Source organism: Sciurus vulgaris, assembly GCF_902686455.1.
Source record: "Sciurus vulgaris genome assembly, chromosome: 10".
Lineage (NCBI taxonomy): Eukaryota > Metazoa > Chordata > Mammalia > Rodentia > Sciuridae > Sciurus > Sciurus vulgaris.
In genome coordinates this window covers 144,762,269-144,788,116 of record NC_136470.1, presented here as the reverse complement: position 1 = coordinate 144,788,116, position 25,848 = coordinate 144,762,269, and the positions used below count along the sequence as shown (strand labels likewise).

At 38.3% G+C, this 25,848-nt stretch overlaps 2 protein-coding genes across 11 annotated transcripts in view; one reads left to right on the top strand and one right to left on the bottom strand.

Moving 5' to 3' along the window:
• Nucleotides 1–25,848, bottom strand: part of LOC306637981 (uncharacterized protein) — a 108,321-nt gene that overhangs the window by 38,424 nt on the left and 44,049 nt on the right. For 3 of the 10 annotated variants that reach the window (XM_079100984.1, XM_079100986.1, XM_079100988.1), the window contains exons 1-2: nt 4,758–4,909; nt 4,069–4,177 (exon numbers count right to left, since the gene is read on the bottom strand). The exons of 1 other annotated variant lie outside the window; for it this stretch is intronic. Coding sequence is in view for 4 of the 9 variants with exons in the window: in XM_079100986.1 (XP_078957112.1) it covers nt 4,069–4,102 (34 nt within the window). In the remaining 5 variants the exon portion in view is untranslated. Of the gene's footprint in view, nt 1–3,647; nt 3,806–4,068; nt 4,178–4,757; nt 4,910–25,848 lie in introns of those variants that run through there. 6 more of the 10 variants (XR_013757330.1, XM_079100983.1, XM_079100990.1 and 3 more) reach the window with 3 other exon arrangements.
• LOC306670439 (vomeronasal type-1 receptor 90-like) lies at nt 21,696–22,454 on the top strand (the record flags this gene model as incomplete). Its single annotated transcript, XM_079155084.1, has 1 exon — nt 21,696–22,454. One exon carries the CDS (start codon nt 21,696–21,698, stop codon nt 22,452–22,454), a length of 759 nt encoding a protein of 252 aa, XP_079011210.1.

The window sequence follows — 25,848 nt, the reverse complement described above, 5'->3', positions numbered from 1 at the left end:
ACAGTCCAATTTCAAATAGAAACAGTTTCCAAAACTAACTGATAATATGAATGTGCCTACAGAAGATTGAAGGAAGAGAGGTACAAAATCTTTTGCCATCACAGTCAGATAATTATTATCTGCTAAACTCCCATGTGGAGTATTAATCACCTGAATATAAATATTTTTTAAACTACCATTCATTACTTGGAGATAAATGGGAATATGCTGTGTCTGATTCAGTGTTGCATGGGAAAAATAGTTGATAATCCTGTGAACTGGAGAGGGAAAACAGACAATTGAAAATGTGGTGAGGGAACTTAAAGTGTGAAAATTTATCACATCCATGAGGAGCTAGAATGAGGAAAGTGTATCTTAGATATGAGACCCTTCTTATACTGTGAAAGACTCAGAAGAGGTGATGCCTGAGGAGAAAGAACAAACTGAGGTCCTATGGGAAAACACATCCTCCCACACAGGAAACACTTATGTCTATCCGGAGTCTTGCCTCATGACCATTTTAGTCACTCTACATAAACTGTGGAGATACAGAGATGCACAGTGATGGATGGCATTATGAGGAAACTGCAGTTTAGGATCACAATTTATTAAGAGTTCACACTGAAGAATTTGCCTGGCCAAGGTGTTGCTATTTCTGACAGTAAGGAGTCACCTGTCCCTCATGATGACCAAATGTTTTCACAATCTGGACAACTATGGCTTATCTTTGACATTTACCACATTAACATGATTCAATTTGGTCACATAGTCTAAGGTGCAGAAAAACCTTTATTCTTATTTTTAATGAAAGGAAACACCCAAAATATCAAAGCTTAAAGTAACAGAAGCTTATTCTTTTACACAAACGTATGTTTTCAGTGCCATAGACCAATGTCAAAGGGTTAGCAGACCCACACTGCCTTCAGAAAGTCAGGGGGGAATCATTCAACCTTCTGGTTGCTACTAGCACTCCTTGACTTATGTTCATAAATGCTTCTCTTCCCTTTGTGATGATGTAGCCATGAAAAGTTGAAGATACATAATCTACCCTTACAAAGATCATAGTACTACCCACAACATGGTACAACCCTCAAACTGCACAGGGTCTGGGCAGCATCAAACCAGAGATGGAAGATCTTGCAATAAGCTTATCCAAGAAATTTCAAATTCTAAAGAAAAAAAGTCATTATCCTTTCCTGATACCAATGTGTATTATTAAAGTATAAATTTGCAATAATATAAACCAAGCAATCATGAAACAAAGAAATCCATAAATGAATCCATAGGTATATAAAAACTATTTGTATTTTAAATAGAAATAGAAGGGACTATGTAAATCCAATGACACTGAGATTAACATTAAATATGGAGGCATGATACTACCAAATCTAAAGAAAGATGTTTGTGCTTGGGGCACAGTTCACTGAAAGTGTGCATACAGAATGTGCAAGGCCCTGGGCTTAAACTTCAGCACAAAAATAAAAGGCTTATGCTCAGAGTAGAGGGAGATAACATTGGAAATATAACACCATATGGTGCTGCTGACCATTCCTCCTCCAGGAACACATAGTATAATCATATTGTTTCAAGTACCTCTTGGCAAATAATGAGTCAATAGACTTATGTACATTGGACCACAGAGAAAATATCTGCCATCAAATGTGGAAGAAAATCTAGGGTCAAATTGGGCATCAGATGACAATTGGGCCACTCTCTATCCTCTCCTACATCAATGAGTTCAAAGGGAAAATACATGGCTCACTTTCAGCCTTAGTGGGTGGCACTTACTGAGCTGCCTCTCCAAGCTCTAATCTGTAGTAACTGCAACTCTGCCAATTCATCCAAGAAGAAAGTTTTCTATTCACTGGATAGCTCATCTCTAACATCTTTCATTCTGTGGACTACATGCTGAACTCCCAAGCTGTGGGTCAAAGTTCACTGAGTATGTTCAAATCTCCAAAGATCCAAATAAGGGGTTTTGATAATAGAAAATAAAAGAGGTTAAGACAGTGATCTGAGACTTACTTTGACCAACAAACCATGAACAGATGTTCTGCACCACTGCCCATAATATCAAGATAGACTAGATCATTCCATACAGTATATGTCATGCCTCCGGGTTGGAAAGAGTGATGCTAAGGTGGAGTTCTCTCACATTGGGTGCCTGGGTGAACACAATAAGAAGTGCCTCCTCCCAACACACACTTAGCAATTAGTGTGACCAAGAAATCGACCTTGGTTTAACTAAGTCATTGGGGGTATTTTCTAAAGAAACTTGGATGTATCCTGATTTCTGAATTGTTGCCAAATGCTGCTACTTTCATTTTCCTCTGCAAGTTTCAACAATTCTTTATCTTTGTTTTCCCCTTCTCAGCTTTAGTATTGAAACTTTGACCCTTTATCAGAAAAAAAAGAGAAGCAACTAGTATATACAATATCAAACCACAAAATGTGCAGATTTTCTATGAGTATTCAAGTATATCCATGGAGTTCATCAACAGGGATCAGGGAAGAGGAGTTACATGTCAAAGGTGTGAGTTTTTCCTTAGAAGAAATTTGACAGAATATTTTGCCATCTACTATTGCTGACCAGAGTTTCTATCTAGCTTGATTCATGCATTTAACTGGGGGAAATACAGTATGCCACTGATAGCCTGAGTGACAATTCAGTTCCTGATTACTGTCCTTCCACTACTCACCCCAGGAATACCTCCAGGTCTAACAATTACTCCTAGAATTTATACAGGAACTGACTGCTTAACTAATACTTTTCCTTCAAAAGACTACAATCTTAAACTCCAATCTCTGGAGTAAATGTGACTGAACACATCCAAATCTCCATAGATTGCAATCAAATCAATTGGCCTTGCCTTGCAAGCACATAGGTGGATGAAAATCCCCAACAGCAGTTGCAGAAAAAAAGGTATATATCAGAGATTCCTGTTTATTTACAGCATACAGTGGCTTCTTGGAGGCCTGGGATCTAACAAACTTGCATTACAGATTAAAGATAACAGGGAAACAGATTTCCTGTAGCTTGAACAGAGCTGTAGGAATTGATATTATAAAACACATGAAAAATAAAACAAGCTCTAGATTATAAGAAAATGGATAAAAGGAAACCTTTGTACAGCTGTTGAAGAGAGTATAAATTTGGTAACTTTTTTTTCAAAAATAGTTTTCAAAATCATTTTAAAAACAATTGAATCAGAAATATGTGATTCAGTTATAATTCTGAGTATACATCTAAAAGACTTGGAATCATTCTGTCAAAGAAATAGCTGAACTCCATTTTCATTGCATCACTATTCATGGTAGCAAAAATTAAAAAAAAAAAGTTTTTTAGAAAAATTTTTTTTCTTGATACAGAGGAATAACCCCAAGGGCATTTAACCACTGAGCCACATCTCCAGCACATTTTTCTGTTTAATTTGGAGACAGGGTCTTGCTGAGTTGCTCAGTGCCTGGTTAAGTTGCTGCAGCTGTCTTTGAATTGTGATCCTCCTGCCTCAGCCTCCTGGGTCAATGGAATAATATTTAGAGTCACTTAATGTCAAGAGATTTCTCCAGGCTCTAGGGCATCCAGCTACTCTCTTGAGAGACTCCACCCAACAATTCAAACTGCTCTCCAAGAGGACAAGACTCAGAGGCTGATATGCACTACATACCCCATGGAGTTATGGACATAGCAGATGTGGGCATGTTATATCAGTCATTTCTGAAGGACAGGACTAGAAAGACTTGACAGGTTGAGATAACAAGGATTACACAGTCAATTCTTCACTGGTGAATCTCAACACAAAATATTGTGATAATGTGTCTGTGCCTTGGAAGACAGAGGGATGAGAGGCACACACAGTTTGTTCAAATGCTCAAGTGATACTTCCCTGCTTCCTTCTCACATAAATTGTTCACAAACATGAAACAAAAATTTCAACATGTGTCATTCAGTATTTGAAGAAGTAACAATATATTTTGTCAAATTGAAACATAGCCTGGGAAACAAATTGATAATGTTGAGAGGGAAAATTGGCATTGGGAATGTGAACTGTAGCTGAAAATTTAGAAAATTTTCCTGTATATACTCAGGAATACACCATAGTATTTTCACAATCATGAACATCTACAAGAAATGGAACCTAATTAGAGATATATTCCATGCTTCAATAATCATACCAAAATGAATTATCATGAGCAACTGAAAAGAACCGATCAAAAAAGAAAATTTAGTAATTCATGCATAGACCAAGGAATAGGAGGGATGGAGCCCACGGTTCTGGATTTGAGATGCTGCTTCCTGAATATTCAGCTAGCTCAGCAGGAAGGAGGAACTGAGGCCTCTAGAGACCACAGCTCCTTTCATGCAGGAACACCATGGAGTTGGGGTCCTCCTTTCACCATCCTCTCAGTCTTCAGCACACCACCTGTGGAGATGCTGGGCTGCCAGCACAGGGACACCCTCATCCTCCTCTAATAACCCTCCACGTGTTCTGCTCTCAACCCCCCAGGAGACGCTGGGCTGCTAGCACCCTGATGTCCTCATGGGGCTTCAGGCAGAGGCTGAAAACACCGTGCACGCATGTGACAAGATGCACAGGGTCCAGTTACCAGATGCACGAGATGTAGACGTGGGGACTGAGGGCTGAGCCCCACAGAGGAAGACAATGGCGGCAGACTGAGAGAAGCAGGAGCAGCCCCGCCACCATTTCCACTCCAGCCACCACCTGTCCCAAGGGCTTGGGCTTTGCCCCATCTCCAGCTGCCTGAAGCACACTCACCATTTCCTGGTCTTCACTCTGCCCCTCGTTCTCCCTCTGAGTCTCTCCTTCCCTGTGTCACACAGAAACCTGGGGCTGCTGAACACAGGAGGAAAGGCCACATGTGGATCTGGAGAATGGCGGCTCCGAGGCAAAGGCCAGTACTAGGTTTTAGAAGCCCGCCCTCCTCGCTGGCTGCCTGCGAATTGGGCAGTTCTCACCCAGGTGCCTCTGATTGGGCAGATGCTCAGGTCCCGCCCCCTGACTCTGAGCCTAGTGAACCACCTCTGAGTGACAATCCAATGTGGCCAATCCAGGAATTAATGAGAACAGATCAGACTTTGGGCTGTTGCTTTTGGTTTTTGCTATACTAGGAACTCAACCCAAGGGCACTTTTCACTAACCAAATTCCCACTCCTTTCTAATGTTTTAGACAGGGTCTCATGAATTTGCTTGGCTGGCCTCAGGATCAGAGGCACGCACCACCACACCTGGCTTTTGTTATTGTGTTTGACTTGCTGTGACGTGAACCCAGAGCTTCAGCTTCAGCGACTTTAAGGCAGGATTTTCTTGCAGTAGTGGAAGTTTGTATTTATCATTGTATATATGGTCATAATGACTTATGAAATATATATGTAAATATGGTTCATGAATGGAAATGATATAATGAAAATTACTTTAAATTCCAAATAATGTCTCTGATCTCTGGTCTTATGGGAATGCTGCGGTTGTTTATTTGGGGGGCCGGGTGCAGCACCCAGGGAGTGGTCAGAGGAATGGTAAACCACTAAGCCACATCCCCAATTCTTTTTATATTTTATTTAGAGACAAGCTGTCAGCTAAGTTGCCTAGGGTCTTGCTCAGTTGTTGAGATGGCTTTGAACTTGCAATTCTCCTACCTTAGTAACCAAGTGACTGGAATTACAGGAGTGCATCACCACAGTGGTCTCCTGTCTCAATCTTTTCAGTCACTGACAGAGCAGGCACACCCCACCACACCTGGCTATTATTTCTTCGTGTGTTTCACTTTTGAGTTGCTAAGAATTGAACCCAGAGCCTCAGACTGCAGCTATTTTAATGTTGGGTTTTCTTGCAGTAGTAGGATTTAGACTAACCAAGATGGTAATTGCATTTAATTTTGATTAAAACACCATATTAATTTATTGTGTGTTATTCATGAATAAAATTTTCTGAAATTACTTTAAATTTCCATTGAGTGTTTGCTCTTTTGTGTCCCCATGTGAGAGGTAAGACCCTGACTCCCTTGCATCTTCAAATCTCTCACACATTGGGATAGTACTGCTGAGAATATTTGACCCCATAATTTATTATATGTAATGCCAGAACAGGAAAATCTATAGAAACTGAGAGCAACTGATTTTCACGGTGCATAGTGTTAGAGAAACATGAACAAAGGATATGTTTTTTGAAATAATGGATTAATTCATAAATTGATATGTGATGGTTTCAAAATCTGTGAATATACAAGTTGAACTGTACAACTTTACCTGCTGAATTTTAGAATAATTGAATTATGTCACAATGAAGCTCTTTCAGATGTTTATATTCAGTCAAGTTCTGCGTGTAACATTTTAGATTCTGTGTTCAAACTCTCGTCAAATGTGACTTTCCTCATGCATGATGCAGTCTGAAATGCATATATGTATATAAATGGAGGAAAATATCTGAAGCATATTAACTAGATGAATAAGGGTGGTTAACTCACAGGTATGAACTTCAGATGTAATGGAAAAAGGTGAAAATGAATTTATCTGCATATCATTTAGGAGGCTATTCAATAAATACAAAATCATTAGATATCACAATACTCAATTACATATTTTATTTTATTGACTAGAATACTAACCTTGAGTCTTAAACCTTGCTCTCTAAAGAGAGACCTACAAGACATAGGGAATTCTGGGGAGTAGGACAGGTCCTATATTCCCTGGTAATTAACATAAGACATTGCTGGTTGCTTGTAATGAATGACTGCATTAAGGGCACAGTAACCCCTAAAGTCAAATGAATGTACTTGCTATCTGTGTCCCAGGCATGGAATTAGGTGGTGGGTATAGAGGAAACTAGTCCCAGTGGGCCCTTCTGTGCTTCCTGTGAAGGTCATTTTGCCTCCCCACTCACAATAAAGACTGAAGTATGAAAATGTCATGAGAAATGAGGAGCAGAACACCAAGATGTGGAAGCAAGATTATTAGTGGTGCCAAGGCTCAGAGAGGTAATTCCCACAGCATGAGCCCTATACACAGCAGGGTTTTTAGTGTTATAATAAGCAATTTTGGAGCACATCAAGGCAAGGGACATGGTGCTGTTCAGTTCAATTTATATTCCTTGTACAGGTAGAAGAGTGTCAACAGCTTAGAAAATTCAGCTCATATATAGTAGGGACTTTTTCTGCACTGAGCCTAAAGAGGGATGGCTCTGTCCCTTCTATTTAGCTCCTGCTTCTTCTACTGTAATTCACTTCCTATATGTACCTGCATCCACTGCAAGCCTCTATGCTCAATAGCCATAAGAAGCATTCCTGTGTCAGGCTGCAAAACCACAACCTGTCAACTCTTAAACTGCTCATTTCCATTCTGTTCTGCCCCGAAACAACAGTCAGATTTATGCATCACACTGCAGTTCCAAATTCAAAGACACCCGTGTGGCTTCTTCCCATCTCCCTCAGAGTGGACAGATGCCAGCTTGCTATTGAGCTGTTGCTGTTCACTGTACATAGGTCTTAGTAGTTGGACCACACTGTCCTTAGCCCTGCTTGTCCCTCTGGCCAGGAATCTTGTGCCTCTCCTCCTCCCTGCTCATCCAATTCATCTTCACAGTCCTGCTAAGCCTCAACCCCTCCTGTTCTTCTGTTTCTTCTCTGCTTCCAGAATCCACATGAGTCTTGCTAACTGTCTTCTCAGAACACTCTGGCTGAAACTTAGTTTGTTCTCTGACCAGAGTTGTCTCCCCCATGTCACTAGTCACACCCACTTCACCAATTCCAGTGATTGGAAATAATTGGTGTTTATGTCTATCTGCTGTGAGGTCACTGTTGGCCACTGGTTCTTCCTTAAAATGCCTTCTTCTTGACTTGGGAAAGTCAAAATGCTTACTGTCTTTTTTCTCCTCTCAGTGTCCTGGGAGAGACTTATGCCTTTACCCCAACCAAGAGGCTTAATCTCCATTAATTTTCTATCCCAGGAGTGAGTTATGAACTCCAGCCCTGTGCATGCAGCTGAGAGATGATGCCTGTAGTGGTCTCCCAGTTCACATTCCAGGAATGAACCCCACTTGATCATGGTGCACAATTTTCTTAATATGTTTTTGGATACAGTTTGCCAATATTTTGTTAAGGATCTTTGCATCTATATTCATCAAGGATATTGGTCTAAAATTTTCTTTCCTTGATGTGTCTTTTCCTGGTTTGGGTATGAGGGTGATATTAGCTTCAGAGAATGAGTTTGGTAGGGTACCCTCCTTTTCTATTTCCTGGAATACTTTGAGAAGTATTGGAATGAGTTCTTCTTTGAAGGTCTTGTAGAACTCGGCTGAGAATCCGTCTGGTCCTGGGCTTTTCTTGGATGGTAGATTTTTAATGGCTTCTTCTATTTCATTGCTTGATATTGATCTGTTTAAATCGTGTATGTCCTCCTGGTTCAGTATTGGAGGAGCATATGTCTCTAGAAATTTGTCAATGTCTTCGTTATTTTCTATTTTGTTGGAATACAGATTTTCAAAGTAGCTTCTCATTATGTTCTGTATCTCAGTGGTGTCTGTTGTGATATTTCCTTTTGCATCATGTATTTTAGTAATTTGAGTCTTCTCTCTCCTTCTCTTTGTTAGTGTGGGTAAGGGTTTATCTATTTTGTTTACTTTCTCAAAGAGCCAACTTTTTGTTATGTCAATTTTTTGAATAGTTACTTTTGTTTCAATTTCATTGATTTCAGTTCTGATTTAAATTATTTCCTGTCTTCTACTACTTTTGCTGTTATTCTTTTCTTCTTTTTCTAGGGCTTTGAGCTGTAATGTTAGGTCATTTACTTTTTGACTTTTCATTCTTTTCTGGAATGTGCTCCATGCAATGAATTTTCCTCTTAGTACCCCTTTCATAGTGTCCCAGAGATTTTGATATGTTGTATCATCATTCTCATTGACCTCTAAGAATTTTTTAATCTCATCCCTGATGTTTTTTGTTATCCATGTTTCATTCAATAGCATATTATTTAGTCTCCAAGTGTTGGAGTAATTTCCTTTTTTTACTTTGTCATTGATTTGTACTCTCAGTCCATAATGATCTGATAGAACACAAGGTAGAATCTCTATTTTTTTGCATTTTCTAAGGGCTGCTTTGTGGCATAACATATGGTCTATCTTCGAGAAGTTTCCATGTGCTGCTGAGAAGAAAGTGTACCTGCTCGTTGATGGATGGAATATTCTATATATGTCTTTTAAATCTAGGTTATTGATTGTGTTATTGAGTTTATTGTGTTATTGTGTTTATTGAGTTATTGTGTTATTGGTTTCTTTGGTTGGATTTTGTTTGGAAGATCTATCTAGTGGTGTCAGCGGTGCATTAAAGTCACCCAGAATTATTGTGTTGTGGTCTATGTGATTCTTGTAATTGAGAAGGATTTGTTTGATGTACAGGGATGCACCATTGTTTGGGGCATAAATATTTACTATTGTTATGTCTTCCTAATTTATGGTTCCCTTAAGCAGTATGAAATGTCCTTCTTTATCCCTTCTGACTAACTTTGGCTTGAAGTCCACTTTATCTGAAATAAGGATGGAAACCCCCACTTTTTTACTGTGTCCATGTGCATGGTAGGTTTTTTTCCCATCCTTTCACCTTTAGTCTGTGGATGTCTTTTTCTATGAGATGAGTCTCTTACAGGCAACATATTGTTGGGTCTCTCTTTTTAATCCATTCTGCCAGTCTATGTCTTTTGTTTGATGAGTTTAGGCCATTAATGTTTAGGGTTATTATTGATAAATGATTTGTATTCCCAGTCATTTGGCTTATTATTGGTTTTTAATTTGACTTGGTTTCTCCTTTGGGTCGTTTTTCTCTAAGGTAGTTCCTCCCTTTGCTTATCTCCATTGTTGTTTTTCATTTCCTCCTCATGGAATATTTTGTTGAGAACATTCTGTAGTGCAGGCTTTCTATTTGTAAATTCTTTTAACTTTTGTTTATCATGGAAGGATTTTATTTCATCTTCAAATCTGAAGGTTAGTTTTGCTGGGTATCGGATTCTTGGTTGGCAACCATGTTCTTTCAGAGCTTGAAATATGTTGGTCCAGGCCCTTCTAGCTTTTAGAGTCTGGGTTGAGAAGTCGGCTGCTATCCGTATTGGTCTCCCCCTATATTTAATCTGATGCTTTTCTCTCGCGGCCTTCAAAATCCTATTTTTATTTTGAATGTTAGGCATTTCATTATAATATGTCTTGGTGTGGATCTGTTGTGATTCTGTGCATTTGGTGTTCTGTAAGGCTCTTGTGTTTGATTTTCCCTTTCATTCTTCAGGTTTGGGAAATTTTCTGGTATTATTTCATTGAATAGGTTGTTCATTCCTTTGGTTTGTATCTCTGTGCCTTCCTCAATCCCAATAATTCTTAAATTTTGTCTTTTCATGATGTCCCATAGTTCTTGGAGATTCTGTTCATTATTTCTTACCATCTTCTCTGTTTGGGCGACTTTATTTTCAAGATTAAATATTTTGTCTTCATTGTCTGAGGTTCTCTCTTCCAAGTGGTCTAGTCTATTGGTGATGCTTTCCATTGAGTTTTTTATTTGGTTTATTGTCTCCTTCATTTCAAGGATTTCCATTTGGTTTTTTTTTTTTTTTTCTTTCTTTTTTTTTTTTTTTTTGAGAATCTCTATCTCTTTGTTGACATGATCTTTTGCTTCCTGCATTTGCTCTTTCAGCTTATTGGTATTATCATTCATTGCCTGCATTTGCTCTCTTATCTCATCCTTTGCTTCGCAAATCATCTTAATCATGTATAGTCTGAAGTCCTTTTCTGACATTTCTTCTAACATACTGTCATTGGATTCTATTACTATAGAATCTAGATTTGTTTGAATCATTTTCTTCCCTTGTTTTTTCATGTTGTTCATGTATCTTCCCCTCTGGCAGTGCAGATCTGGGGTATTGCAGATTTCCCCTATAAGTTTATAGTGGCTCCGTGGGTTTCCAAAACCCTTTCTTTAAGGGGAGATCAATATTAGCAGTGTCCAAACCAGACACTATGCAATCCTAGACCAAATAGCCCCTATGGGGACAATAACATCATGTAAATAAGGGAGAATGTGACTCTGAGGGAACAGGTAAGCAGAAGGAAAAGAAAGCAAGAAAAATAAAGAAATAAAAACAAATATTTTTTTAAAGAAGGTGAAAAAATAAAATCTACTGTATAATAGTCATATACTAATGAAACCTCCCAGTGTTCAATATCCTGATGTATAAGAGGTACCTGACAATGAGCTTCAAGCCTCCAGCAGGAGTCGCAGGATGGGATTTGCCCCACCCAAAGATCGAAGCTACTGCTTCCAGGATTATCCAAGATGTCTGCTCTGGCTTCCAAATGTGTTGGCAAATGGAGAGGTGCAGCTCAGGGGTGGATGTTGTCAGCTGGAGGTCCTGGAGACAGGAAGCAGTTGGTCCAGCAGGGGTCCTGGAGGTCCGGTGTGTTTGGTGTGGTTGTGGGATCCTGGAGGCCGGGTGCAATCAGTCGGTCTGGGGTCCCGGTGATAGGGCGCAGTCAGTTGGTCTGGGGGTTCCAGCAGCAGGGAGCAGTCAGTTGATGTGAGGGCCCCAGAGGCAGGGAGTGATCAGTTGGGCTGAGGGATCCTGGAGACAGGACTCAGTCAGTCCAGCCAGGGGTCCTACAGGGCCTGGCTGTTGTCTCAAAATGGCGGCAGCCATGTGTAATCAAACCTGTAGGTTCTGTAACAGTGAACTTCCAGGCAGCAGCAGGCAGCTGGTTCTCCACTGGCGGTCTGCGGTCAATCTGCTGGCAGCTGTCGGATGATCAGGAGGTGAACCTCAAGGGTGGGTAATGGATAGGGTAAGGCAGGCGATGGACAGGTGAGAGGCAGGCAAATGGTGGATGATAGATGCCTGACAGTGAGCCATCTGCTCTCAAAAAAGGTGTTCATATGATGGCAGATTGCAGGTGATCACAGCAGACAAATGGGGTAAAGAGCAGGGGATCGATAAGCAGCAAACCTGCCTCACTGAGAAACAGATATCCTCTGCTTGAATCCAGTGTTGTGGAGTGACAAGGAACGCAGCCTCCCTCTAGACCGCCATCTTGGATCTCATAAATATGCCAGATCTTTTTAGTATTTTTCTTTTTCGGTGTCAGGATTTGAACCCAGTGGTACTTATCCATTGAGCCACATCCCCAGACCCTTTTAAAATTTTTTATTTTAAGACAGGACTCGCTAAGTTTTTTAGGGCCTCCCTAAGTTGCAGAGGCTGGCTTTTTGAATTAGTATGATTAATATGGAAATCACTATACTGTTTTCTCAAAAGTCTAGTAATGGAATTATCCCATAATAGCACTACATCCCTACTTGTCTGAAAGATCTCAAGTCAACATATTATAGAAATACATGCAGAACCATTTTTATAACACTGTTATTGACAATAACCTAGTAATGGAAGAAGTCTAAGCTCATCAAAAAGTGAACACATAAAGAAATGTGGCATGTGTACACAATAAATTTTTACATGGCCAGAAAGAAGAAGAAAATATTGTCATCTGCAGGAAAATAAATGGAAATGGAGAGTATCATGTTAAATAAAAAAACCAAACTCAGGAAGTCAACAGTCAAATGTTTTCTCCCAAAGATGGAAGATAGGGAGGAAAAAAGAAGAAAAATAAAAGGAGCTCATAAAAACAGAAGGGAGAAAAGTAGAGTAGAAAAGGAAATTGGAGGAATAAGGAGAAAGCTATGGAAAGTACCAGAAAATTAAATTGACAAAATTATGTTATGTGTACATAACATATGACACAATGAATCCTACATGAATAATGTAGTGCACCAATTAACTTTCTTTTTAATGGAAGCCAAAAGCTGAAGACCAATGAGATGTGGCTTCCATGTAAGTATTTTTAGTCAAAACATAATCATGACTACAACTACCTGCAAAGAAGGATGAGAAATGTAGTTTCTAACGTTATACAAAAGATACAAGTTTTATTTTTAGTAACTGATAATACTTCCTCACACTTATGTCCAAACAAATATCTGAGTTTAACTTACTCACTTACAGGTATCTGTTTGAAGTGCCAATGCTGGGCCAGGCATGGAGCTACCACCACGTATTCCACCAGTTAAGTGGAAAAAAATACCTGTCCTTCCCTGGCTTAGGGAACACTCACTGTATACCAAGTACCTACTGTGATTCAGCCCCATCTTTCAGATGAGTGAACAGAGCTTCTGAGAGTTTAAAAATCTATTCAAGACTGTACATATATAAATAGCCAGAATTCAAATGCATGCTGATCCATTCCAGAGCTTGGTCCATTAACATTTACTCTAGACTAGATACTACATCTTAGAACCTCCAAGAAAGCATTTATAAATCCAAAGACTGAGTCCTAATGCCTATAGATTCTTGTTTAGCTGGTTGGAGCTACAGCACATTTATTAGTGTATCTATCCCTCATGCTCACAATTAGGGATGGAGTCATTTTTCTATTAAAAATTAGGGAAATATAGATAGAGATTGGACTTACCTGCCCAAAGTCACACAGAGTCCACAGCGGAACAAGGATGTTTGTTACACCTCGCTACCTCTCCAGAGGGCTCCTTCTGGTTCCACAAAAAAGGAGACTCCAAAAAGTTAGGGGGACAGTGGCCATTTCTGAGCCATGGCTCACCCCAGAAGCCTCCCAGGGGAAGAGTATACATGAAGGAAAGGATTCCAGGAGGCACTGATGATCAATGACCCCTACCAGACCACACAGGAGGGCAGAGTCCAGGTCACCAAAGGAAGAGGTGAAGCTGAGCCAGGATTGGGCTGCATGTGGGGATAAATGTTTTTATATCTCATGAAGCCCTGGGCTGCCTCCTGCCCAGAAGAGCATACTGCAGTTGCACATATGCTGGAAATCTTGTTCACTAGTCCTCTTCTCCTGTTTTATATTTTCTTTTCATATGGCTTTGGAGGTCTCATGCCTTGGCATTTGTTGTAACTTTCCATCCATATGGAATTTTAGCCTAAATATGTTACACTTTTCATTGTATATATTTCAATTTAGTTCAAATTTCCAATTCTCTCTAGAAATAACTATTTTTTATTTGTTATCATACCTGTTTTAACCCTTCACATATTGATAATTGTGGTCATAAAGACCTCTCTTCTGATTCCAATACCTGGAACATCAGTGGGTCTGCTTCAACTGATTTTACTTTGCTTTGAGTCTAGGTCACAGGACTCAATTTGGTCTTTAATGTTTTATAAAATTTCCTATAAAGTACCAGGAGACTGATACTAATTTTACATGGATTCTCACAGAGAAAATGCAGGACTTCACCTGCCTCTATTAGTGAAGATGAGGGCTTATCATGTAAGTTCCTTAGAGCAGACACTTGCTTGTGCTCTGCCTCAGCTCTATGTTCAATCTGCCAGGGATCTCCTCAACCTGTGACCTTTAAATTTGCCTCTACTTGCTTATTTCCCATTTTATACTAGATTAATTTTAGTATATTACTTGGAGCTTATAACACATTTACAAGTTTTAAAATGGTGGCATACAGAACCAACACAACCCAGAAACCAGGTGCTCCATATGAGAACAGACTAGGGAATATGGGTCCATTACCCACTGTAGGAAGCAGACTCTCAGAGCCACTCAAAACCATGGGAGTTGCCAGAAATAGCCCACCCCAAACTAGAGGCTATGTAAACTGTGGAATGGGTTTGGGCTAATTTGATCTTAGGATAAGAATGAGAGTAACAAAGGTCACAACATTACCAGGACATAATACCAAACAGGATTCCTCTCCAGATGTGTCCAGAGAACTTAGCAAAATGTTCAGAACCCAGGTCTCTCAGGACTGCTGTTATCAACAAGAGAATAAAGTAAAATTAAGAGAGGGGTGACATGTTCTGCCAGGGTCCAGCCCTAGCAGGAGTCCATGGGTTCCACACTGGTAAACGGGGTGCAGGAGACAGCGTCGGCGATGGATGGAGAATGAAAGACACAGACTCTAGTTCTGGTGCAATCAATCCCACTTTATTCTGGGGAAGGCTGGGTTTATATACATTTTTCTTCAGGCTTTGATAACAGGCTTGTGATTAATAAAATCAAAGAAGTTTCCAAAGCATAGGCAGATATTGTTTTTACTGAAAGATTATGAGAAAACAGTAACCTTACAAATTATCCTTACTTAATCACAATTATTTTAAGAATATCTAACTATGTCAATGAGCTAATACAATGTTTATTTCCTTAATATCTAAACTCTATATGACCTAAGACTATTTTTATTATTTTTGCGGTAAAGCGATAGACAAATAATGTCATGTGACCATCTCTACTAGGTCCTTCTGGTTAATATCTAAATTGCTGAGTTAAGGGTTACAGGAGGGCCGCGGTCCCAATGGTTATTATGTACCAACTTTTATTATAGGGGTGACATATTCTTTGTAGGAAGGAGGGAATGTTGTGAAACCTTATTCTTTTACCTTACCACCACACATAAACACAACCATCATCTGGATTAAACCACCCTGTAGGAGACAGGGGGAGATCTATATCTACCTTCTCTAAGGGCTTGCCTTTGGGGGGGGTACCAGGGCTTGCCATAGATAAAATAAGCTAGTCCATATCTAGTAGCTACTGTGGGAGGTGCTTTGTGCTTAGAACTTGGGGAAACATTGTTATATATAAGTTTCTGTGCCCCAACAGGTTCTGGCTGTGCCAGTAAATGCAGTGCTTGATTTTTAACACAATAAAAACATTCTCCTGTAGTGAGGTTAACATCACAGGGTTTCAACATGTGTTTTGTCTCCGTGATGTTTTTCTGGAAATTTGTAGAATTATTCCTATCACCTCTAGCAAGATCCTCAGACTGAAGTGAGTAATATTAGGAAAACTCCACAGAATAACATCCAAGCTAGGGAGGCATACATCTGGTATACAATCCTTTTAGGATGAGTCTCTGCAATCATCCTTGAATGGAACTCTGTCAAGCACTGCAAGGAGAGCCAGGTGCCCCTGCAATGTTCCACTGGGAAAGCCACAGTTCTGTGTTCTCTAGTGGGATCTTGTCACCTCTCTACAGACATTAAAATTACAGGCCTGGAGATACATGACATAAAAACACCCTTTCCTAAAAACTTACAAGTCTTTGGCTTCTTCTCAGTTGCTTGGAATCCTCCCCTGCTTCAGCCATCTGGATCTATGCTGCTCTTTCCTTAGATGCAGAATAGAATGCAGGTGGGTCCTAGAGAGGCTATGGAAGGAGAAAATTTGAGCCTGCTAGTGAGGTTTTCACTAGTTGCAGAGGAGATATCAGATCCAACAGTCCTTCTTCTAAGAATGTTAGTCTCTCATTTAAAACCTCCTAAAATTAGTCAAGTTTTTGCATAGGGAATATCAATTAATCTTAATTTTCCACTTTTTTAAGTTTAATGACATCTAGTGAAACAGCTTACATAAGGTATCTATGCTACAGACTTTATACATTACTTATTTGGATATATATTATCAAGAAAGCTGTAAGTTTTAATTTAATATTTTTATTATTTATTGCTTCTGTCATGTTTAAAAATAAAAAAGAGCTATTATTAATGTAAGTGACTTCCATAGTTTGAATAATTGTAAGGTTTGCATTCTTTAGAAGAAAATGAGGTTCTGTGATCAAAACCTCATTTCATACAGTGGAAACTTGCACTGGTATAAAATATATACTTATATCTTGTGGTGAAGTCTGCATTCAAATTAAATTTACAAATTAAAAATTTCCTTACCCTGTACTGTATCAGCTAGGAAATGTTAAATAAGAGAATCAATCAAAATGACAAGATTTGGACATACATTAAACATTTTAAAAAAAAATCTAATGAACATAGTGGCAATTTTCCATTCGTGGAGCCACACCACCCAAGAATATAATTCACAATTTTGAGAAAAAGTATTAATGTTCATTAGTTCTTTAAAATTCAGTCACTAAAAAATAAAAGTACCCTTTGCAATTTCTATCACAATGGAAATGCCTGGATTTGATTTTGCTTAGAAGATCATGTAGGTCACTCAAATCCCAGCCTGCCCTGGTCACTGTACTTAGCTTTCAGTTTTTTTTTTTTTTTTTTTTTTTTTGTTGTTGTTTTAACAAAACCTGGTTTTCCATGTCATCAGCTTGAGCAGATAAATGTGAACATAGCTCCTTTTTTTTCACTAAGACACAAAGTACAAGATGAGACAGAATAGGAAAAGCTGTCACACAGGAAAGCAGGACTCAAATCTTACAGCACATCAATCAGATAGATAGACTTTCCTGCAGAACTGCTTGAGTTTTCCAGTAATGACAGCTTGGGGTCTGCAAAGAAGCACCTTGGGGACTTCCTTTCTCTTTACTTTAAAAGAACACTTTTTTTTCTAATAGTTTTTCTCAGATGAAATTTAAAATAGTTGTAATATCAATATCATAGCTGTAAGTGTGAACCCTGAGATGTACTTTACAACCCAAACAATTTAAAAAGCAACCAATAATTGTCACTTTGACTAGTCACAAATAACTATCATTCATTTGTCCAGATATTTGTCCCTGGTTTTGCTCCTTACATTACTGGAATTTGTGTATTTCCCAGCAAATATACCTGCAGGACTCACACCTGCTTAGTGATGGCTTTGGCTTCCCTGAGGTGCCAGCCATTTCTCTCTAGTGCTCATAGATTTTCACCACAAGTGGTGCTAAAAGGCAGAGGGTGCTGCCAACATTGACCTCAGTCACAAACCCACTTGCTTGAAACAAGACCAGTCTCACCACCCAAATCCCTTTTGTCCACTTTTTCCTTAGTGAATAGAAGGGGGGAAGGGGGAGAGTGGCAACAGTGGTGAAGCTGAGCTTTGTGATAATGACAGTCCAAAGCACATGAGGTTGCACATGCAAAGCTAAGTGGTGAATAAATAATAGGATTTATCTGTCATCTCATCCCTGAGATAGAGGCAGGAAGATGCTCACACTGCAGATGATAGAACAGATGCGTGTTCCCTTCACTCCTTCATCCTGGAATCTGCCCACCCCAAAGATCCTAAGAACCCAGACTCAAAGTGGGGACTGCTGAGGGGTGTCTTCTTCCTGTAATTCTCTCTACTTCTGTCCTGGCATCCAGCTCATGTCCACTGCCTGAGACATTCTCACTGGTTTGGGGGAACAGGTATGATGATGTATGTATCGTATGACTGCCCATGATGTTGGTGACAGCAGGATGGCACAATGTCTAACCTAAATATTTCCTTGATGTAGATATAAAGGGAGCTGAATATAAAGGGAGCTGTAACTATGAGGACACCCCAATATTCACTATCAGCTCTAACAACAACAAAAAAGTTCTGAATTTTTTGGGACATTTCTATTTTTCATATGTGATCTGTTTTACTCATCTATTGACTTAGCTTTTCCTTCTTGTTATCAGATGTGGATTCTGTAAGTGAGAACTATTTTAGAAATTTATATTAAACTCTTTGTGATTTACACATTCTTACACACAGAATATCAAGTCTGGGGGCAGCTTCCGTTCTCCAGTTGCAAGGTACAATATTTGCACCTGGTACAAGAGGACATCCAGGTACTATACTGGCAGCAACACTCCTGAGACCCTAACTCAAGGAGTGTTTCTGACAACACCCCACTGATGGCAGAGAGCTTGTGTCTGTTGCCTGATTTCCTAGACTGTGCTTTTCATTAGTCCAGGTTGTAGGACTGCAGACTCCTCAATGAAAGTGAAGTTAATATCATCCAGTAGCCTTAGGACACAGGTAATTAAAACATGTTATTCAATGAGTGCTAGAAAACTTTGTTTTGGTAAGGTTCTAATGTTTAAATGAATTAAATAAGAGTCTGTATGTCACAGAAATGATGTGAAAGAATGTAATTTCTTCTGTTTTGTTTCATAATACACATTTTGTTGTTGTTGAGAAAAGGTAATATTAAAACTTTTTTTTTTTTTTTTTGTACCAGGGATTTAATTCAGGGCACTTAACCACTGAGCCATATCTTCAGGCTTTTTTATTTTTTATATTGAGGTAGAGTACGGCTAAGTTTCCTAGGGTCTTGCTACATTACTGAGGCTGGTTCTGAATTTGCAATCCTCCTGTATCAGCTCCTAAGCCAGAGGTATTATGGAAATACGCCACTGCACCTGGCCTAAAGCAATTTTTTAAAGTCAGTTGTTACATGGTAATATGGATTATTTCAACTTATCCCATAGAAAAATCCATATAATATTTAACAATGTGAAGTAAATTTATTAGAATTGGCACATAGTATTTACAAGTACATAGATCTTACAAAAAGAACTAATCAAATGCGACCCACAAAATCTTGGACACATATGGACATTCGATTTATATCTTTGTTTTCTTCTTCCTAGACATTATGGGAGACAACCCCAAAACATTGAATGAGTGAATGGAGAAAATTATGTCACTTTACCTGATCATTGCTTGGGGAAAAGATCATCTTCCCTAGTGATGGTAGAGAGTTTTCATTTTCCATTAATACTGCATGTTGGCTCTCATGCATTGAACATGAAACAGTTGATCACAAAAAGACCAAAATCAGAAAACTTCCTAAACCTATTATAAGAATGAGAATGAGATAGATGATGGATGAGGGGTGCCAAAAACAGTTAAGAGGGCAAAGTAACTCTTGGGTTCAATAGCACAATAGCATGATGGCAGTATATGATAACTACTTACACAATTCAAAATAACCAGAGAAGTGTTGGCAGGTTTGAAACATAAAAATGACAATGTTTGAGAAGATGGAAAGTACACTGATAAGATCACAACATACTCTATACACATACTGAATTATAATGCTGGGCTCCATATTCAAATATAAATAGTAGACTTCAATTAAAAATTGAAATAAACAAGAATCAACTCTTCAATGTTTTAACCAAGTATCTACATCACCTTGTATTTTAAATAGTACTCCATGCTCATCAATATTTAACTTTTCTGGTTTTTTGTAGTATCTTGTCTTTTAGAGCAACATTTCTACAGCATCATGAAATGGTTTAGTCTCACACACATGATTTTCTTATGATTGTCATTTTTCAATATGTGGTTATAAATGATTTAACATACATGTGTATTTTAAGACATTTGAGTTACAGCACAAATGTGCCTTCTATAGAAAAATATTCCATCAGTAGTTTGATATAAAATTTTCAGTAGCACTTTTGTGCTTTGGTCTTCAAAGTGAAAAATTGTTTCCTTCATGGAGAAGAAAATTGGAACTCTTTAGGAGGTCCATTCAGGTTTGGGTGGCATGCTGTTTCTTTAATGCAAACCTTATAATGGAATGACTCTGAATCTACTTTAACTCTGACTTTAATTACCACCCAAAGTACAGATGATTGAATAGAAAATATTAGAATATATTCCTACTAATATTTGATAACTGGACTTGGTTCACTTAGGATAGTATTCTGGTGATAATAATAACAGAATTTAAGACAGATAGTTACACTAGAATTTAAAGACAGTACTAAAATACCACCAAAAATATTTCTATAGATACTGCTAAAATGTTCTAACATCATGGAAAATTTGAGAAAGGAACAGAAGTAGTCATTGTAAAAGGAAATAAATTAAACCTCCCATGTCACATGCATGAGGAATGGTATAATTAAATCATAATGACAAATATTTCTTAAGGTCATTATATTTCTGAAACATTTCCACAGTTGGTACTTCATCTACTTTAACATATATTTGTAGAATATATGTCATCTGACTGCCCATATTTCATAGATGAGATGATCAGTGTTTACCATCATAGACTGATCAAGGTCATTCTTGAACTCAATGGAAGATCACAGATGCAAATTCAATGTGTCTTACAGTGTATTTTTCTTAATTTTGTCTCAGTTCATATTTTTAAGATATACATCTGGTAATAAATGAGAATAAAGACAACACTGAAATGCTATATTAGTTGTAAACCTACTCCATTGACATTTAGTTCTTTACAAATTTGGGATTCTCTACTACTATGTATTCCTCCCAATTGAATTCAAAACATATTGTAGAGCTTTTCATATGTACCTGGGGCTTTATCAAGATGAGAAAGATAAATATGGGATGAGGATGTAACTCAGTTGGTAGGGTGCTTACCTTGAAAGCACAAAGCCCCCAGGTTCAATCCCCAGAACTGAGAAAAAAAAAAATATATATATATATATAAACCTAGTAATACCCCAGAAAAAACAAAGATAAAATTATTACCTAGAACTATTTTCAATAGCATATGGTAATTGTGAATGGATACAAAAGGTGATGTACAGTGAGAAACCAACAATTGTTGTATAATCGAAATCTCATTTGGTAATAATATGGGAATGGCAACTGGAGGGTGTCAGACAGACTTGAGTAGTGAAGGAGAAAAGGGTGTGTTGGGGTGATTGAACACATTTCCTGATGATAAGAGTGGAGGCAGAGATTGATGATGATGCTCCTATTTGAAATAAAGACTTTCTCTTCCTTTTCTCCTAAGATATAATGTGATTCCAAGCCCAAAAGATGAAAATGACCAACCAACTGTATGATCATATTAGCATAAGAAATGCATTTTTCTCTGAAGTTGGCATTGGGATCTAAACCAACACCTTCCTTCTTCTCTCCCACATCTTCAGGTGCCTTCTCAAGCATAAGCTGAAGCCTACCAACATCATCATTTGGCTCTTGGCACTAATCCACATAGGGATGTTGCTAATTATTGGGTATACTGCTACAAATATTTTTGTGCCTCAGATCTTGTGGGATGACAACAATTATAAATCAGTTGTCTACTTTTACAGGTTTCTGAGGGACTTCTCCATTTGTGCCACCTGCCTGCTAAGTGTCCTTCAGGCCATCACCCTCAGCCCCAGAAGCTCCTGCCTGGCAAAGTTCAAACATAAGTTCCCACATAAGAGCCTGTGCTCCCTTGTGTTCTTGTGGGTATTCTACATGTCCCTGAGTGCTCACTTCTCAATCTTTCCTACTGCCATCCCCAATGTGACCTCACATGGTCTTATAATTATTACTGAACCCTGCATAATTTTATCAATGAGTTACTTCCTCAGACATTTAACTTCCATATTAGGTATATTCTGGGATGGATTCCTTATAGGGCTCATGACCCTCTCAAGTGGATACATGGTGGCCCTCTTGTGCAGGCATAAGAGGCACTTCCAGCAACTTCATACCACCAGTCTTTCTCCCAAAATATCTCCTATACAGAGGGCCACCAGGACCATTCTGCCGCTCATGAGTTTCTTCATGCTCATGTATTGTTTGGACTGTATCTTGTCTTCCTTAAGAACTATGTGGAACAATAACCCTCTTTGTCACTTTATCCAGAAGATGGTGGCTAATTGTTATGCCACAACCAGTCCTTTGTTGCTAATTGGTACTGAAAAACAAATTATTAACTTCTTTAAATCCTTTTTGGGAAAGACAAAACATGTTTCACTAGAGTGATAGGTAATTTCTCTGAATGTACCAAAACACTGGCTTCTGAACAGTATATCACAGCAGAGAGTATATGATCCCTGGGTTAAGTGAATATGGATATATGCATGTTTTGTTAAATCTGTTTACTTTGAGACAAGAGGATAAAAAATATGTAACAGAAACAGCAATCATTTACTTTTTTAAAATCACGTAAGGGCCCAAACTGTCTGCTCGGGGTCATCAAGTGACTTTTATGAGGTGGGTCTCATGTTCTTGGCCTTGGGTAGCCACTTATAAAACATTAAGAGTGTACAGCACTTTTTAAAAAGTGCTTCGGTGAGTTGTATTTTGCCCAACCAAATATATCAATATTTTATTCCCTGAATTGTCATCTGATCCATCAATTCTCTTTTTATTTTTTTGTGTTCATGTTAGGGGGGCACCAGGGACTGAACTCTGGGGATTCAGCCACTGATCCACATCCCCAGCCCTATTTTGTATTTTCTTTTCTTTTATTTTTATTATTTTTTGCGATGCTGGGGATCGAACCCAGGGCCTTATGCTTGCAAGGCAAACACTCTACCAACTGAGCTATCTCCCCAGCCCTATTTTGTATTTTATTAAGAGACAGAGTCTCAATGAGTTCCTTTGTGTCTTGCTTTTGCTGAGGTTGTCTTTCAATTCTTAATCTTCCTGTCTCAGCCTCCTGAGCCACTGGCGTTACATGTGTTCACCACCACAATTGTCCTTCTATTGATCTGTTTGAAAGAACTCAATGTAGGAACTCAACTCACATGAATATCAGTGCTTCTAGTAGCAATATTTATGATAGCCCAATGAAAAAACAACTCAATGTCCAAAAGCATCTGAATATACAAACCAAACATAGCCTGGCCATACCATGGAATATTATTCAGCTTGGAACAGAAGAACAAATTTTTGAGCAAGTTACTTGTGAACCTTGATGACATTATCACAAGGAAATGTCAATCACAAAAGAACAAATGCTGGGGCTGGAATTATAGTTCAGTAGTAGAGTGCTTGCCTGGCATGTGTGAGGGACTGGTTTGTAACCTGATTACCACATAAAAATTAATTAATCAATTAAAGATATTTTGTCCATCTTCAGCTAAAAATAATTTCTAAAAGAAGAACCAATGCTATAATAGTTTAATGTAGAAGGTAGAAATATGAGTAGAAAATTTTATAGACAGAAAAATAGAATATTTACCAGGGGCTGAGGGAGGGAGTCAGTGAGTAATTCCTATTTGATACATACACAGGGGTAGTTTGAGAAGAAGAAAAAGTGCTGGAGATGGATGATAATTGTTTTCACAATAGTATGGATATGCTAGCTGCCTCTAACCTGCACTATAATAAAGCATCAAAGTTGTAAATTTTCTGTTATGTGCATCTGACCATAATGAAAAGTGCCCAATGACTTCATTATTTCACATGCAATACACCATATACAGAAGGACAAACATCACATGTTCTTATTTATTTGTGAAAAGCAATAAATAAATCTAGTAGAAGAGAAAGGAATAGTGGTCATCAGAGAATGGGAAGAAGAGAGAGAGGACAGATGGAAAGAGATCAGTGAGGGGCACCAGGAGCAGAGTCAGGGAATCCCTTCTGGTACTTCTTTGGCATAGCACAGTAACTATTGGTTAAAACAATCTAAAATATGTTTCAAAATTCAATTCCCAACACATAAAAATAATTAATAGTTGAAGAGATGGAAATGCTTATTACTATGATCTGAATACTACAACCTATACAAATGTACTGAATTACCATAAGGTACCCCATAAAAATGCACATGTATAAATATATCTTTAAAAATAGTTTTCAGTGTTTTCATGAACAGATAAAATATTCTCAAAAATAAAAGTGATTTGATGGCATGATTCTAAAAATGCCAAAATATAATTTCTAAATGTTTCATTGCATTTTAGAAAATTGGGTCCAAATCATTTTGTTATCATTGTTTGGGGTCAGGGATTGAACCCAGCATTGACTAACTACTGAGACATGTCCCCAGACCTTTTTACTTTGAGACAGGTTATCAATAATTTGCTTAGCCCCTTCCTAAGTTTTCCAAGCCTGACCTTGAACTTGTGATCATCCTGGATCATTCTTCTATGTCCCTGGGATTATAGTGTGGGCCACCTTGCAAGGTATCTGAAAAGGAAGAAGAATTCTTGTTATGGATTCATGTAAGCAGCAGCTACAAAAGGGTATGTTGCCTTACGTATCAAGAGTCATTTCATTTTCTGGGAAAGTGTTTCACATGAGTTCACAATGTCAAATTCAAATTATAGAGGAATACATGGAAAATTGCTGTCCTTGATAGTTCATGCCGTGGAAAGTATGCATTTGTAGTATTGTTCAAATTAGAAAAAGGAAAAAAAATAGAGTTGCATTTCTAAATAGAGGAGCACATTATATGTCACAGAATATTTCAGCAGATAAACTGTGGGAAATATTACAATATCATATATCTTCTACTGACTTATGGTATCACTGCTCTTCTCTGGTAATTTTGTCTTCAAAATTATGATGTAGAGAAATAGCCAAAATTAGAGGTAAGTTGTAAAATAGGTTGCAGCATATATACCTTCTAAATGATAAAATTATCAAATCCACAATAGCAGTGCCTAGATTCATGGTCATGTCCAACTAGTTAAAATGATAGGATACTGTGCCACAGTGTGGCAGAAAGTGACAAGAGTGGAGGGGAAAGATGGAGACAAAAAAAGATCCTTCACCAAACAAGCTCTATAGACATCATATCAACATCTGAAAAGATGCTTAACAGCACATGCCACTGGGGAAATAAAATTTAAAATACTGGAAGATCCCACTAACAACTCATAAGTAACAGGACTTTACACAAAACACAAGAATAACAAACAGTGGTTGATTGCAGATCATAGGAAGTCTCCTTGATTATTGTTGGGAAATCAAATATGTTCTTCTGGAGAAGGGGCCCTGAGTTTTTATTCTTAATAAAGTTATCCTATGACACAGTGATTATTTACCCAAATTATTTGTAAACTGATGCCCACAGAAATAGTGTATGTTACTGAAGTCATGTCACTGAATGCAAATTTAATAAGGAGGTCATGGGTTTGAGAAAAACAAAGAATGTAGGTTTAGTGCTTTGCTACCAAAGGGGAAGCACAGAGAACTCCAGACCCAGAGGCTGTGATTCTGCTCATTGAAGGGAACTGGTAATTTTTTTTTGGAAGCTATTCAGAGACTACATGGCAGGTAATCCCTGTGGGGGAAGTGGAATTCACATGTTACTTTGGGAGACAGCAATTCTTGAGATCTTCTGGTGCCATCCTTGATGTCTTAATTACTTGTTTCCATTGGTGGGTGAGTGCTCAAAGACAGATAATTGGGACTAGAATGG